General features: G+C 39.2%; 1 protein-coding gene across 3 annotated transcripts in view; it reads right to left on the bottom strand.

Moving 5' to 3' along the window:
* Window positions 1–16,957, bottom strand: part of LOC140582455 (NLR family CARD domain-containing protein 3-like) — a 66,717-nt gene that overhangs the window by 25,039 nt on the left and 24,721 nt on the right. For 2 of the 3 annotated variants that reach the window (XM_072706804.1, XM_072706805.1), the window contains exons 8-9: window positions 15,098–16,817; window positions 10,507–10,680 (exon numbers count right to left, since the gene is read on the bottom strand). In XM_072706804.1, the coding sequence (XP_072562905.1) occupies window positions 10,507–10,680; window positions 15,098–16,817 (1,894 nt within the window). Of the gene's footprint in view, window positions 1–7,335; window positions 8,281–10,506; window positions 10,681–15,097; window positions 16,818–16,957 lie in introns of those variants that run through there. The other variant, XM_072706806.1, reaches the window with a different exon arrangement.

Here is a 16,957-nt window from a genome sequence, read left to right on the forward strand (position 1 = left end):
GGGGGGACCCACGTGCCTTGTTCGGGCTGTGCCCGACCAGGCCCAATGAGTACAGGCCTGGCCACCAGGCGCTCGCCATCGAGCCCCACCCCCGCCCGGTGACCCGCGTCCAGGCAAGAGAAACCGTGATTCCACTATTTTTATCATCATAAGGGGTCTTGTGAGCCGCACTTTGTCTGGTTCCTCATCCCAGACCTGTTTGCCTTGGGTGACCCTACCAGAAGCATAAAGCCCCGGGCAACTTAGCTCCTGGGATCATTGGAACACGCAAACCCCTCCACCACGATAAGGTGTCGGCTCCTGGAGACATATTTCGGTGTAATTTTTTGGGGCTGGGAACCAATTGTTTTCCCATTATTTCTTATGGGGAAATAATCCGGACTTCTGAACGGATTAATTTCGAGTTCTGAGGTACCACTATATAATTGTTTGTCAAACGTGAGTTTTATGCATATAATCTCTGTTAATGTTAAAATAGTGAGAGATTATAATTGTATAACGTGGGGCATATAATGCTGTGCTTGTATAATTAACACGCGGACAGAGAGATCGCTGTGTTTATGTAAGCTGACATTGTTATTGGTAGTTTGCTGAGTGTACACTTACCATACTTTTGTTTCTTTTAGACCACACACACTCTCTCTCTCTCTCACACACACACACACACACACCCATATACGCCTAAGCACCTATACATCAGCACCTGTGTTACGTGAGACCTGGAGAAAGGATGTTAAACTAGAATTAAGTAATAAAGATTCATCAGGATCCCTCAGCCTTAATTAGTGTTCTGGCTGACACTTCGGGATATACATAGTTAGAATCAGACCCAGCAACTTGGGAGACAGCAGTCTCCACTAGCAGCAGTCTCCACTACACCTTAAGTGCCCTTACAACTAGCAAATAAATGTAAGTAAATCTTCAGTTATAATGGTGTCTATTTTGGTCATTATATTAAAATGTTTCCACTACATGCCATTCTGATTCTGCCATTAAGTGTTAAGAGGTTTTCAGAATATCCTCTGTGGGACTGGAAATCACATGATCTCCACTGCTTGTTATTTTAAGTGTTCACTTCGGTCGTCTATTTCCAGTTTTTTGATCAACATTATTACCTAAATATCCTGTAGCCTATCTTAAATATTAGCTTATATTTCTATCAGCTTAACCTGCTGCAGTCCAGCAACGTGGTATTTTAGTCACTTATAGCTTTGGTTCACTTTGAACTGATACATGAAGTTTGACGTATTTTGCATTTGTTTTAGCCATATGAATTTCACTCCAGTTCAGTGGGATCCAGAGCATGTGAGCGGAGTGCAGCGGTGAGAATTTCCGCTCCTCGCTCACGAGGCTGTTGGCTCCGCCCGCTCCTCCGCTCTAATTCGCACTAAGCCGCTCCGCTCAACACCGCTCCTCACTCCACTAAAATGTCCTCCCGCTCCAGTGAAATCGCTCCACGCTCGCTCCAATTTAAAAGAGGGACAAATATTCTGCATGCCTAACAAATGTCACCTTAAACCGAAGCCTTATATCATAAAGAAATATGGGCAATGGTAACATTGCCACTCTGAAAATATTTATTTTTAAGCAACATATATAGGCAACAACGGACACGTTTGGCAATGGCATTCCACACAAAAATAGGCTTAAAAATAAATGAATCAATGGTCTTAATAATCTAAAGCAGTGGTTCTCAACCTTTTGCAAGCTGGTCCCCCCCAAAGCTGGCTCATTGCAGTTGGGGTCCCAGTGCCCCCCCCCCCCCACATCCCAAACACCACCTTGCATAGATAGATAGATAGATAGATAGATAGCCCTAGGCTATTATTTTTAGGCCCACATTATTATTATTATTATTATTTATTATTATCATCATCAGTAGCGGTAGGTAGGCCTATTATCATTACTAGGCTATTGTTATAATTGGCAGTAGCACCAGACTTCTAACGTGAGCTTGCAGACATTATTATTATTATGAGTAGTAGTAGGCCTATCATCATTACTAGGCTATTGCTATATAATAATGAGGTCACATGCTTTATTGTTGTTATTATTATTATTATTATTATTATTATTATTATTATTATTATTATTATTATTATCATCATCAGTATAGGCCTATTATCATTACTAGGCTATTGCTATAATTGGGAATTGACACCAGACCTCTGATATTAATTTATGCTTTATTATTGTTATTATTACTAGGCCTAATAGTAGGCATCATCTGCATTTTTTACAGAAGCTTGCAGGTAGGTGATGTTAATGTGAGACCTGAGCCTGCTTTGCCTTGCAAAGATCCTCAATTCTTGGCTCAATGTTTGATAAACATAGCCTCAAATCATCCTCGATTTGTGCACGATTGCGGTATTTAGTTTTGAGTGCAGTCATTTTTGAGAATCCTGCCTCACACAAATATGTCGACGCAAAAGGAAGGAGAATCTTAAAGGCGACGTCACAGAGTTCAGGATATTCCTGCATCAATGCTGCCCAGAATGACGAAAGAGGGCAGGAGCTAAAGAGTTCCTTCAGTCTACTGTCACTCTTCAGCTCAATAACCCACATAGCAAAACTGGTATGGCCCGGATCTGGCCCACACTATGTGCTTACACCCGGCCCAGATACTGCAATGAATGACGGCCCCTTGCTGGCCCAGATCTGGTTTGCCAGAGGTGGCCCACACATGGGCCAGCACAAAGCCAGATGCAGACATGTTCGTGGCCCTGTTCTGGCCCAGAACAGTTTCAGCTCGGGCACCAAATGTCAGCCTATGTGTACCTTGATCAAGTCATGTAATACCTACTTAATATTAATTTAATATTCATTGAAATATTAAGTTACCTCATCATACAAATAAAGTTGCTCTACCTTAATTTTTTTGTTTTCTACTCAGAAATCTCCATGCAAATAGTTAACACACTTTCTTTAGTATTAGTACCTTGTTTTACTTAAGTCAGGGGAAATAAAAAACAAGAACCACATTTCACAATTCAACATTTTAATAAATGTTAAATAATAATAATCATCACTTCATTAGTCCCCATGGGGAAATTGCCTTTTACGTCTCCCTCAACTTGCTCTTTGTACAGTAAGTAAGTTGTCCATGAAGCTGGGAGTTAAGGGCCTTGCTCAAGGACCCACAGACATGCTGAGACTGGATTTGAACCGGTGACTTTGTGATTACAGGCGCACAGAATTAGCCCACTGAGCCACACAGAACACATGATCCCAGTTGTTAGAATACAAGAATTTTTATAAATAAATTACAAATATCAACTCTAAACACAGAAAGTATACAATAGGTATTTTAGACATCCAGAAATTGTGCAGATGTTGCAAAAGTAGTCAAGTAGAAAACAATTTGAGCATAGCTGCTCTGGGTAAAATTGTTCTAAAATACGTTACACAGCAAATGTGCCAGTGTCAAATTAACACTGCATACTGTTTATATGGGCCCACACCATTCAGTGTTACCTATAATACTTTACAGTGTGCAGTGAGTTTTGTTTTTACAGTGTTAATATTTATTAACTCATATAGTGTTCAATTGACAACTAGACTGTTAAGTCATCAGCTCCACATATTAGCCCCATTTTAATATGCACGCAAAAAGTCATAAGGATCAGAAGAGCCACACCAGATTCACCCACCATCATGAGAAAGACTCTGACCAAAAAGGACCTTACAGCTTTTTCGTGTCTTATGTTAAAGTGTTGTTGGCTCAGTTCTGACTGATCTTGAAGATTAAAGAGCTGTGGTCCTGGTGGTTTTCTTCTGATGTGTGGTTTTATATATGTTGGTATCAGGTCAAAGAAAGTTTTGTGGAGACGTACAGGACATGTCTCTAGAGTGATACATATTTTAATGGGGTGGGGGTGCATTTGATTGCTAGTCCTGCCCTTGGATGATTAATATATGCGGAAAGGTGTTAGGACAGTTGTGATACCCTTTTCTTTGCAGCTCCTGGTACCGCCCACTCCACTGTAGACCAATGGTGCTGGATGTATATTTGCATAGCATGACACGGGACTATTTTTGACTTAATAGATTATTTTTTTTTTTAAATCCACCACGATTGTGATGAATAGGGCAAGAGAACAAAAACCACAGAAATGGCTCTTGGTAGCTTGCCAATGACTAGATGAGATTATTTAGCCTATATTGTTTAACTTAGGACACTAGGTAGGAAGAAAATGCTATCAATTGTTTTTTGGTTCCTTTTCTAAGCCTGGGCTCCCTAGGGAAAGTATCCCGATCAGATGCAGCACTACACTTAAGATTGCAGAACAAATACACTACTAAGACGAACTAGCATACACAAGAAACAGAATGTGGTAAAGACTAATACCAGTGCCATACCATCCTCAATCGTGGTGGGTTTCAAAAATTAAGCTTAATTTAAATCTGAATATTAAATAAGCAAAATGATTTGATTTGTTCTTCCATCACAAGTTGTGGTCTAAAAGCAATAAGGCCACTACCCATTCTATCTGCTTTAGCAGAAACGCACTCCCACCATTAGTAGAGCTCTCACCTTTACTCAGCCCCGCTAAATAATTATGTTATGCTGTCGAACACAAGCGAGTTTCATAATCTGTGTTTGGAGGCTGGTACCATACATTTCACACACATTAATACCACAAGCAGTTCACATATAAACTTAACTGGTTCTTTCTTATTCAAATAACAATAAAAAAAAACCTAACATAGTCATGCTTAAATGAGAAAAGGCAATGTTGGTCTAAGTCTTTCTTATTATGGTGGGTTAGTAAAACACAGCAGCTGAATGCCCAAATGAGTTCAAATGAGTGCATATTAAAATGGGGCAGACATGGGCCACCCATTTTGTACTTGTGTGCCACCCTTATGGGCTTGCAATCTAGGAAGAGGTGGCGACTTATTGACTTAACAGTCTAAGTTGTCAATTGAACACTATATGAGTTAATAAATATTAACACTGTAAAAACAAAACTCACTGCACACTGTAAAGTATTATAGGTAACACTGAATGGTGTGGGCCTATATAAACAGTATGCAGTGTTAATTTAACACTGGCACATTTGCTGTGTAACGTATTTTAGAACAATTTTACCCAGAGCAGCTATGCTCAAATTGTTTTCTACTTGACTACTTTTGCAACATTTGCACAATTTCTGGATGTTTAAAATACCTATTGTATACTTTCTGTGTTTAGAGTTGATGTTTGTAATTTATTTATAAAAAATCTTGTATTCTAACAACTAGATCCATGTGTTCTGTGTGGCTCAGTGGGCTAATCCTGTGTGCCTGTAATCACAAGGTCACCAGTTCAAATCCAGCCTCAGCATGTCTGTGGGCTCTTGAGCAAGGCCCTTAACCCCCAGCTTCATGGACAACTTACTTACAAAGAGCAAGTTAAGGGAGATGTGAAAGGCAATTTCCCCATGGGGACTAATGAAGTGATGATTATTATTATTTAACATTTATTAAAATGTTGAATTGTGAAATGCGGTTCTTGTTTTTTATTTCCCCTGACTTAAGTAAAACAAGGTACTAATACTAAAGAAAGTGTGTTAACTATTTGCATGGAGATTTCTGAGTAGAAAACAAAAAAATTAAGGTAGAGCAACTTTATTTGAATGATGAGGTAACTTAATATTTCAATGAATATTGAATTAATATTAAGTAGGTATCACATGACTTGATCAAGGTACACATAGGCTGACATTTGGTGCCCGAGCTGAAACTGTTCTGGGCCAGAACAGGGCCAGGAACATGTCTGCATCTGGCTTTGTGCTGGTCCATGTGTGGGCCACCTCTGGCAAACCAGATCTGGGCCAGCAAGGGGCCGCCATTCATTGCGGTATCTGGGCCGGGTGTAAGCGCATAGTGTGGGCCAGATCTGGGCCATACCAGTTTTGCTATGTGGGAAGCTGTTCCTGCATATCAATTGATAGCTCGTTTGCTGTGCACACAAACGGATCTCGAACCCATGCAAAAGAGCGATAATCCTCTTTAAAGTACGTCGCAAATTGTTTTCACCACAAAAGTCTCCAAAAACACCAGTAAAAGTCACTGGATTTGTCGCTTTTGACAAAAAAAAAAGTGGTCAGTAGGACGATTTGTTTGTGCTATAATCAGTGCTTGAAGTGGGGGAAAAGGTGGCGGTACTCACTTTGCATTGGCAAATCATTACATTTTTACAGTGAAAAACAAAACTTGGAGATATTGCTGTTACAACAATTTATTGTTGTTTATTTATTAACATAAATGTATTTAAAGTTTTATATGTGTGTGTGCCTGGCTGCGTGCGTGCGTGTATTTCACAAACACTAAAGGAAAGCTTTAACTGTAGCCTATATTCTGACTAGTTTATTCATTTTTTATATGTATACACACACACACACACATATAAAACTAAATACGACCTCACGTTTTATACGTTTGCAGCCTCTGCAACTTCCGTGCGTCATAAAAATTAATTCGGATGGTTCGATTTTCTGCAATTTTCGTATCCGTAGCAAATATTTTGAGGGGTGTTTTTGACAATTGAGAGCCACCAAATGACGAATATGAAAAACGAATATGACAGTTTCGGACTCAGTCAGGGTGCAAGGACCTTAAACTTTTGAGGCTTGCGCAACTTCTCGAGGAGAAATCAAACAAATGAGCGCCGTTTTCTAAAGTCTATGCACTGTAAAAAAAAAAATGTTCAGCCAACTCAAAAATTCAAGGCAACATGTTGCGATAACATTTTTGAGTTAAGCTAGCCAACTCAATTACAAAAGTTCAACAAACCTATAGACAGAGGTTCAGCTAACTTTGATTTAAGAGTTAAGGCAACACTAATACAAGTTAGATTAACCTAGGTACAAAGTTTCAATAAACTTAGATTGTTAAATTGTCAACACTATTTTGCAAGTTCTATTAACATAGGTACAGAGGTTTATTCAACTTTGTTTGAGGAGTCAAATTAAATTTAAATAAACCTGTCTTGTTTAGGTGACATTTTAAGAGTTACTGTTTTCATTAACTTTTTAAAATAGCAACATTCATAATATTTCAAGTTGCCTTGTTTAGAGTACTAAAAAAACATATTACTATTAGAACCTACAGGCTAAAACGGAAACATTGGATCAACTTAAAATATTACTTAATTTTTTCAAGTTTGGTTAATATAATTTTTTCAAGTCAGTTCAACTTAAAGTAGTCAATCTAATACATTAGATTTTTGCACTTAAAACCAATAAAACTGCTCATTCTCAACTAATAAATATAATTTGAAAGAACTAAATAACCCAAAAGCCAGTTTACTGCAACAGTCCACTTTATTACAACACATTGTTGCATCCTTACATAAATAGCATAAACAAGATACAGTGGCCAGAAACAGTACCTTTTGTCTTTAGACCACAGCTTGGATTGAAAACCAATGAAATCATTCTGCTCATTTAATATTCAGATTTTCATTAAGCTTGATTTTTAGAAACCCACCACAATTGAGGATGGTATGGCACTGATATTAGTCTTTGCCACATTTGATAGTGACTGCTTTTAGTTTGATGTATGCTAATTGGTCTAAGTGCTGTTGTTCTTACGTGTATGCATCCCCCAAGAAATCTTGTTATGCTTTGCAACACATTCTTTCAAAGTATATCAATTATGGAGGTACATATGGTCTGGATGTATTTTCTAGAGGGTCTTGGCTGTGAATCAAGGCAAAGCAATTCATTTTCCATATCATTTTATCTGAACCATAGAGGATACTCCATCTGAACTACTCACTGGCAAGCAGACTAAAGCCATTTATGTGGTTATTGTTCTCTTGCCCTATTCATCACAATCATGGTGGATTAAAAAAATCTTAAGTCAAAGACAGTACTGTATCATACTATGCAAATATACATCCAGCACCATTGGTCTAAAGGGGAGTGGGTGGTACCAGGAGCTGCACAGAAACTGTCCTGAAACCTTTCCAAATATGTTAATCATCGAAGGGCGGGACCAGCAATCAAATACACCACTACAACATTAAAATAAATATCACTCTGGTGACACACCCAGTACATTTCCTAGAGTTTTTCATCGGTCTTGATATCAACATACTATAAAACCACCAAAACCACAGCTCTCTACTCTCTAAGATCAGTCAGAACTGAGCCAGCAAAACTTCAATATAAGAAAAGAAAAAAAAAAGCTGTAAGGTCCTTTTTGGTCAGAGTCTTTCTCATGATGGTGGGTAAATCTGGGATGGCTCTTCTGATCCTCATGACTTCTTGTGCGCATATTAAAATGGGGCAGCTAAAAAATTAAAGTTGAACACATTAAAGAAAATTATACATCAATCCTACGTGAAACTTGTGACACTTTTTTCAGTGGGTTCTAATGGTAATATAAGTTTTTATACGCTAATCAAGGCAACTTGAAATATTACAGTTGAATCTTGCTATTTAAAAAAGTTAATGAAAACATTAACTCTTAAAATGTCACCTAAACAAGGCAGGTTTATTTAACCTCCTGAGACCCGACCTATTCATTTATGTCCATTGTAGTGGACATTGTATTTTTGCATTTATTTTTTCACTGATGTTGGGAAACGTATTTATTCTTGTTGTGCACTAAAGAGGACATGCTGTGAAATTAAAATAAGAATAAATTTGAAAAAATCTAAATTGTAAGATGTCATTTCCTCGAAAGACAAATAACCTACAATTGAAGGACACTTATTTCCTTGGGTCTCAGGAGGTATTTAATTTGACTCCTCAAACAAAGTTGACTAAACCTCTGTAACTATGTTAATCGAACTTGCAAAATAGTGTTGACAATTTAACAATCCAAGTTTATTGAAACTTTGTACCTAAGTTAATCTAACTTGTATTACAGTGTTGCCTTAACTCTGAAGTCAAAGTTAGCTGAACCTCTGTCTATAAGTTTGTTAAACATTTGTAATTGAGTTGGCTAGCTTAACTCAAAAATGTTATCGCAACATGTTGCCTTGAATTTTTGAGTTGGCTGAACATTTTTTTTTACAGTGTGAGCGCAGCACACACAAATAAACTAAATTGACATACTGCAGTTAAATTTCAAAATGTGGTGTTTTTATATTTATAACATTTGAATAGCCTACAGTTCAGCAACATACATCACACGACCTGACGACCAAGAGAGCTGACAATTGACCATCACTTAATTTACCATTACCTCACGATTGAAAATGTGACACTGATTTCATATAACAGTTCAACAAACAAGTTAATAATATTAAGTCACTTACATTTTTGATGAAATAATGACCGTTTTGGTCTATTTTAGCAGCGAAAATAGATCCGATGAATCCAAACAAATCACAAATTTGCAATTTTTTTTCAGTTTTTTTCCTCCATCCTGTAGCCTACTTGCGCCCCCCCACGAGAGTATCAGTGTTGAGAACCACTGATCTAAAGAATATACAGGCTAAGCATCTACGTTTTAAATTCCTCAATTTTATCTGTTGATGCTGCTGCTGCGTCTCTATAAAATAAAATTTCACTGACAGCGTTACGTGAAATTTAAAAAATCCTATTAAACCTACTTTGAATGACAAAACGAGTTTATTTGATTACCAATATTTACCAATGTAGGCTTTTATACTTTAATTTATAGACTTGATATACTACAACCATATAAAACTTGCTCAGGTTTTGCTCTGGCTTCCGTCTGTTCTCATAAAACACTGTCGTGTTTCTGAGAAAAATGATTCCAAAGTGAATCTTTACTCACTGAAACAGTTTCACCACCTTGTTATTCTTGCTCTACATAATTGTCATCTATACGTTTGAGAAGACTGTTACACTTGTATGAACTATTAGTTTCCTTTGTGAAATACTTTTGCGAATTCCATCTCGGCCAATTTCTGTAATAGTCTTGATAATTGTACAGATGAATTTTGGGTAGATTTGGGCACACCTCAGAATCGTAGTGTGAGCGGTATCGGAGCGAAATTGGAGCGAGACAGAGCAACCGCTCCAGCCTTAATTAAAAAAAACCGCTCCGCGCTCTGACTAAATTCCGACCGCTCCGCTCACATGCTCTGGTGGGATCACATATAAAATGGAAAAAGTAAATAACATTTAAAATGAACCTGATGTCGTTAAAATAAAAATTAAAGGAGTCACTACAGGATTTTGTGAAAAAGACGGGGTCTTAGAGACCCCAGTTTGCAGGACGTGCCAATCAACAGTAAGCGCAAAAGGGGGCTTTAGCCCTGGTTATCCCTCCACCATCCATTAGGGGGTGTAATTGTTCTTTACATGTGCTTTTATACAGTCAAGGTTATAGATTCTCCAGCTCACTACACTCGTATTGTGAATGTATGTCATTTGTCAAAAAAGAGAGAAGACACACAATAAACAAATTTAAAGATGAATCTGACTGGTTTCTGCATCATTATAATTGTTTTGTTCAAAGTTTCTACAGATACCACAATAATATCATTACTTCTAGATCAGTATCCCCAGTTTACGGTGTGGAAAACCCAGTAATACTAACCTCAGTATCTCCAGTTTACAGTGTGAATCCCCCAGTCCAGCAGAGAGCAGCTTCACTCCTGAATCCTGCAGGTCATTGTTACTCAGGTCCAGCTCTCTCAGGGGTGAGGAGTTTGATCTGAGAGATGAAGCCAGCATCTCACAGCATTTCTCTGTGAGATTACAGCTGTCCAACCTGGAAAACAAAACATTTGAAGGCACATCCATATACATAACCTACACATTGTTAATGGTACAGTGGTATTATTAAGAGTGTATGTGAAAATACTATGTGACAATTATATGTGAATCCTCCCATAACATTCAGACCAATGAAACAGCTTCCACTGCAGTCGTCAGCCATCTTTCTGCCAGGTGTCCCCAAACTATTGCTGGGTATCGAACTTCGATTACTCGTACTTTTGTGGTACTGACCAAAATGTGCCAATCCTATCGAGGATCGAAAAATTAATTCTCTTGATGCCAAATTCCGACACCCAAACAGTAAATCTCAGCGTCTGTGAGCTAATAAGCATGCAGCATACTCCTGTAAAGATCTATAGTCACTGCTGATTGGCTGTCTAATGTAACATCACACAAACACTCATAGAGGGAAAAAGTATGTTCAGAGACAAACCAGGGAACTGGTTCACGTGTGTGTGTTGTTTTTGTTTTTCAAATAGTGTAAAAAATGCCTAAGAAATGAAAAGTGTGGCTCCACGTGTTTAAAGACTGTGACCATTTAGCTGAATTTTGTGATTGTTTTTGTAGACAGTGCAACTACATTTTATGACTATAGGCACACTAGTGCCCTCATTTATACCCGAATATGCCCCCATATAGCAGCTGGCCACATCATCGTATATCACATAAAACTCCCGGAGAGAGTGAGAATTGGTGTGTTTATGGGTATGCATGTGTGTGTGTATGCATGTGGGTATATATGCATGTGTGTGTGATCGAGATCATCGGAACTCGGTCCCTGGAGGCACTACTAAGGCAGCGCTTACAGTGATGATTTGCTGGTTGCTTGACCACAAGCACCGGCGCTAACGTGGAAGTTACACGGAAATGCAGAAAGAGAGACGGAGCGGATGGAAGTATTTTTGAACCTCAAGAAGAAATACGTTTCCACTGCATCTCCATATATTGCCGTGGCGGCGGTGAAACGTTACAGCGCTTATTAGCAGGATAACGTTACATTGTTTTTATTCTGTGGAAAATGAAAGATCGATCTGCTGACCAGATTTATTATAAACACTTCCCGGGTAAAATAAGTAAAATATAAATAAATGCCCCATTATGGTAGCAATTGATCCTCCAGTAACTAACCAATAACCAACAAAATGACATGTTCAAATAAAAAATTTGTGCTATAATGTATTTTTGTTGTTGAAATTGATATAAAAATATATTGGCATCGAAAAAGTATTGTTTAGGAACTGGTACTGAAATCACACTTCCTAACATTTTTGACCATTAAACTTTATTTACTGTGAAAAATGTTAGTGGATTAAAAAATGTTAGCGAAATTAAATTTAGTGGAAGTTAAATGGTCTGCTAATGGTTTTCAAAGTTAGCAGAAATGCTGTTCCGCAAATGAGAAAGTTACCTTTGCTAATTAGCAGATTAGCGGGACCCCACCCACCACTGTACATATCAAATAAACCGTATTCACTAATGATGTTCTGTACGTGTTATTATTAAATGTAGCTCTGTAAGATGAGGCCATGAGAGTGAAAATGCTCTACGATTTAGTCTATGACAGGGTATTTTTAAAATAACAGCAATTTTGTTGTTTCAATGTCCAAGCCAGATTTCTTTCTTGAATGTCTGTAGCCAAATACAAACTGCTTTTTCATCATCTTAAAGGGCCAGATACCCTGAGACTCTTTAATATCTACATAAGTATTTTCATAAAGCTCTGAGCAGTGGTGTGGCTCAGTGATCAGCACTACAGCTGACCATCTCACGAGTGTCTGGCTGCAGAAGGGGCCTGAGAGTGTGTGTCCTCTGTCAGGCCCCATCCACTCTCAAGCCCCTACGTCATTTCCGTTCGAACGACAGAATCCGTCTTGTCACGATTATGACTTGCTGACAGCCGCTACAGCATCCATCTTGTCCTGCATATAATTCTCAAAACGCGGTATGTATGGCTTAACAGTTTAGAAATTAATCATCACAGCGAAATACGCATGTGTCGAACTCCTCTCCTTACTACAGGCAACTTGTGTTTACCTTAAAGTCCTAAGACTAGTGCTCAGTAACATAATAAAGTCAACCAAAGTCTGTTATACTGTATTATGTTGGGTTTGAAAGATAAACAGCTTTCCTTTTCCTGTATTGTGAGAAAAAAACATTTTTATTAAAAACAACATACTTTGTATACAACTAGAATAGTAGTTTTTCTTGTAGAAATTTAAATGAATTCTCATCAGCTCCTTAGAAAAAATTGTTAAACATCGTAAAAATATTGTATTATGGCCAGTACCAAGGCACAACTATTATATTTATTGGCAAACGTTTATTTAAATTAGGCAATTGTACAACTATTGCAACTTCACATTATGTTATTGTCTTCACAATATAATTAAAATCGTTTTAACCACCCAGCCTCTACTTAATTTTAGATAACCAAGCCCTACCAGACCCCGACTACGTTAGGACAGCGGTATTCACTCCCAGCATAATGCCCCTTCAATTAGCACTAATCGGAGAGATTTGATAAGGAGACCCGTGGGATAACCTGCCGATCCTGCAGAGACCCACACTAAAGGGAGTATCAAATAGTCAGTGCTGATCGGAGATCTGAACCTCCGCATGCAGCTCAGCTCCCCTTCAATGCTGCCGTAATAGAGTAGCAGCACCCATCAACGGTGTATATGACAACAGTCTAGGCTTCAACGCACTGCCCCTGTCAAGCGTCAATTCTCTCCCAGTAGCACCGCAGGTGCCCCAGGACCATCCACGCGGATCTGCGAAGCTGGGGTTGGGGGGGTATCGGTTCACACCTACGCACGCACGCACACACCCATTTCGCGTCCGTACGTTCTGACATTATTAAAGTACCATATTTCACGGCATAAATATGGCACAAGAAAATAATTATTAAAAGTACATATTAGCTATAGTCTGATGTCTCACAATACAACGGTACTGTTCCGGTTTGAGACGGAGTCTATCATTTAAACGGAAATTACGTATTGGGGTTTGGGAGACGGATTCTGTCGTTTAAATGGAAATGACGTACAGTAGGGGCTTGAGAGTGGATGGGGCCTGACAGAGGACACGCACTCTCAGGCCCCTTCTGCAGCCAGACCATTCTCGACCATCTTGGGTTTTGCGTTCGATTCTTGCCTGGAATATTTGTGTGTGCTGATGTGGGATTTGAATGATGATTTTTTAAAATGATACTTGAATTCCAGATCCCATGAATGAAATCCTTTTTTCTGTATTGCTGTATCTGTGAACCTGTCAAATCACCTACACACTAATCGCAAAACTACCAGTTCCTTCAGATGTGCCTTTAAAAGCAAAATTTGTTTAAACAAAACATTTATAAATATAGTGATACTTCACTAATTCTCTATTCACCCCTCCCATCTTGCTCTTCATGAGACACATAGACACACACAGCACAGGGTCGGCAAGCATCCAGCGCCCCTGCAGCCACTGGCATTAAGGTCCTTGGCCAAGTATTTACAGAAATACTTCCTCCAGTATCAAGAACTGAAAAGAATGTTTGAGTGGTTTTCCCAGTATTAAGGGAAACTGGAACATGCTGTAAAATTCTGGCTCTTGGTTGTTTTCCACACAAAGTCAATATAAAGTCTGGGTTCCAAAAAAATCCAGCCTGGTTATGAATCCAAGAGGGGAAGTAAATGATATATTCATACAATTTTATTGTATATTTAAAACAATGTTAATCTATTACTGCCTGACTAGATATGTTGTCCCATCCTCAGCCAGGAGCAGCTGAGGCCAACAGAGGGCGCCAGTGAGCAGCCAGAGACAGCAGTCTTCTGGAAGCTTCCAGCTCTGGGCTCCATCACATGGACACACCTGCTGACAGTAACACTCACATACCATGTCTGTGGGGCTGGTGTGTGGCTCAGCAGGCTAAGCCTCTGTGCCTGTGGTTGGAGGATCGCTGGTCAGACACTCAGCAGAACAGTCACATGTCTGTGGGCCCTTGATCGAGGCCCTTAACCCCCAGCTCCAGGGCTGCTGGATGTCAGCTGACCCTGTGCTGTGACCCTAAGCCTGGTGTCACCTGTAAATGTGTCTGTGTCTCTCATGGAGAGTGAGAAGAGAAGCATTACAATGTATCTGTACTTCCAAATAAAGGATCATTTCACTCATAAACCCTCCAGATAAAGACCCTCTTTGTTTCTATAGCAGGTCAGGATGCACACTGGGTGGTATTGGGAATGTCACTTTGTTTTTTGCTACATCACTACCCTCAGTCATTATAAAATCTTGGTTCCAGATAATCAAAAACAATCCAGCCCAGGTATTAATCCACAAGGAGAAATAAATTGTATATTTTAAATATTTTTTAAAATGTTAATCTGTTATTTCCAGACAAGATACAATTTCACATCCAAACTTACAGAGCTGTTCTAGATGTCTTGACCACAGGCAGCAGCCTCCAATGCTCTTCATCTGATCTGATGAATTTCTTCAGATCAAACACATCCAGCTCCTCATCTGACATCAGCATCACAAAGGCCAGAGCTGAATACTGTGCAGGTGAGAGGTCTTCTGCTGAAAGACGTCCTGAATTCAGGTATCTCTGTGCTTCCTCTACTAGAGAATTGTCACCCAGCTCATTCAGACAGTGGAACAGGTTGATGGTCCTTTCTGGAGATAAATTCTCCTGTATTTTCCCCTTGATGTATAGGGCTGTTTCTTTAATGCCATGTGAGCTGGTTCTTGTCTCTCCCAGTAGCCTTTGTAACAGTGTTTTACTGGAGTCTGTTGAGAGGCCCAGGAGGAAGCGGAGGTAGAGGTCCAAGTGTCCATTCTTGCTCTCTAATGCCTGATCTGCTGCAGTCTTCAGCAGGTCAGCTGATGAGTTTGAAAGAAACTTGCATAAAGCAGCGAGATACTCCTGGATGCTCAGATGCACAAAGCAGTACACCTTCTCATGATACAACCCATATTCCTCCTTAAAGACTTCTGTACACACTCCAGAGTAAACTGAAGCTTCACTGACATTAATGTCATTCTCTGCCAGATCTTGCTCATAAAATATGAGATTGCCTTTCTCAAGGTTGTCAAAAGCCAATTTACCAAGTTTTAAAAGGGATTCCTTGCTGTGTTCCTTAAGCTTGGTTTCATAGTTTTTCATATACTTGTCATTTTTCAAACTTGTCTGAAAGATCAGGAAGTGTGTGTACATTTCAGTCAGAGCCTTTGGAATTTCTCCTTTGTCAGTCTCACTAAAAAGCCTCTCAAGAACAGTGGCTGAAATCCAGCAGAACACAGGTATGTGACACATGATGAAGAGGCTCCTTGATGATTTCACATGTGAGATAATCTTGCTGGCCAGGCTCTCATCACTGAATCTCCTCCTGAAATACTCCTCCTTCTGGGCATCACTGAACCCTCGCATCTCTGTCACCCAGTGGATGAACTCAGGAGGTATCTGATTGGCTGCTGCTGGCCGGGAGGTTATCCAGAGGAGAGCGGATGGGAGCAGATTCCCCTTAATGAGGTTAGTCAACAGAACATCCAGAGATGTTTTCTTTGTTACATCAAACCAGCTCTCATTGTTCCGAAAATCTAGAGGAAGGCGACATTCATCCAGACCATCAAAGATGAACAAGACTTTGTACCTAAACAGCTCAGTGGATTCAACTGATTTGAGATCAGGGACAAAGTGGTGAAGCAGTTCAATCAGACTGAATTCATCCTTAATCAAATTCAGGTCACGGAAAGGAAGAGCAAATATGAAGTGAACATCCTGGTTTGCTTTTCCATCCACCCAGTCGAGAACAAATTTCTGCACAGAGACTGTTTTCCCGATACCTGCCACCCCTTTACTGAGTACAGTTCTGATAGGTGTCTCACGCCCACATAAAGGTTTAAATATATCATTGCACTTGACTGTAGTATCTTCTGTTAGCCTTTTCTTGGATACTGTTTCAATTTGTCTCACTTCATGTTCATCATTGACTGCTCCAGTCCCACCTTCAGTTATGTAGAGCTCTGTGTAAATCTCATTGAGAAGTGTTGGCTGTCCTTCCTTAGCTTTCCCTTCAAATACACACTCAAATTTCTTCTTCAGGTTACATTTGATTGTGCACTGACATTGTGACAGAAGATGTCCTGAAATGAAATGAGAGGTAAATGCAGACTTTTTAAAAAACACATTTTTTTACTCGTATAAGCAAAACTAAATCAAATTAAATGATAAACTGAAATGCAATACATGTGTTTTTCCATATACTATTTTTCTGAGGCCAAAT

This window comes from Paramormyrops kingsleyae, chromosome 24 (assembly GCF_048594095.1).
Source record: "Paramormyrops kingsleyae isolate MSU_618 chromosome 24, PKINGS_0.4, whole genome shotgun sequence".
Taxonomy (NCBI): domain Eukaryota; kingdom Metazoa; phylum Chordata; class Actinopteri; order Osteoglossiformes; family Mormyridae; genus Paramormyrops; species Paramormyrops kingsleyae.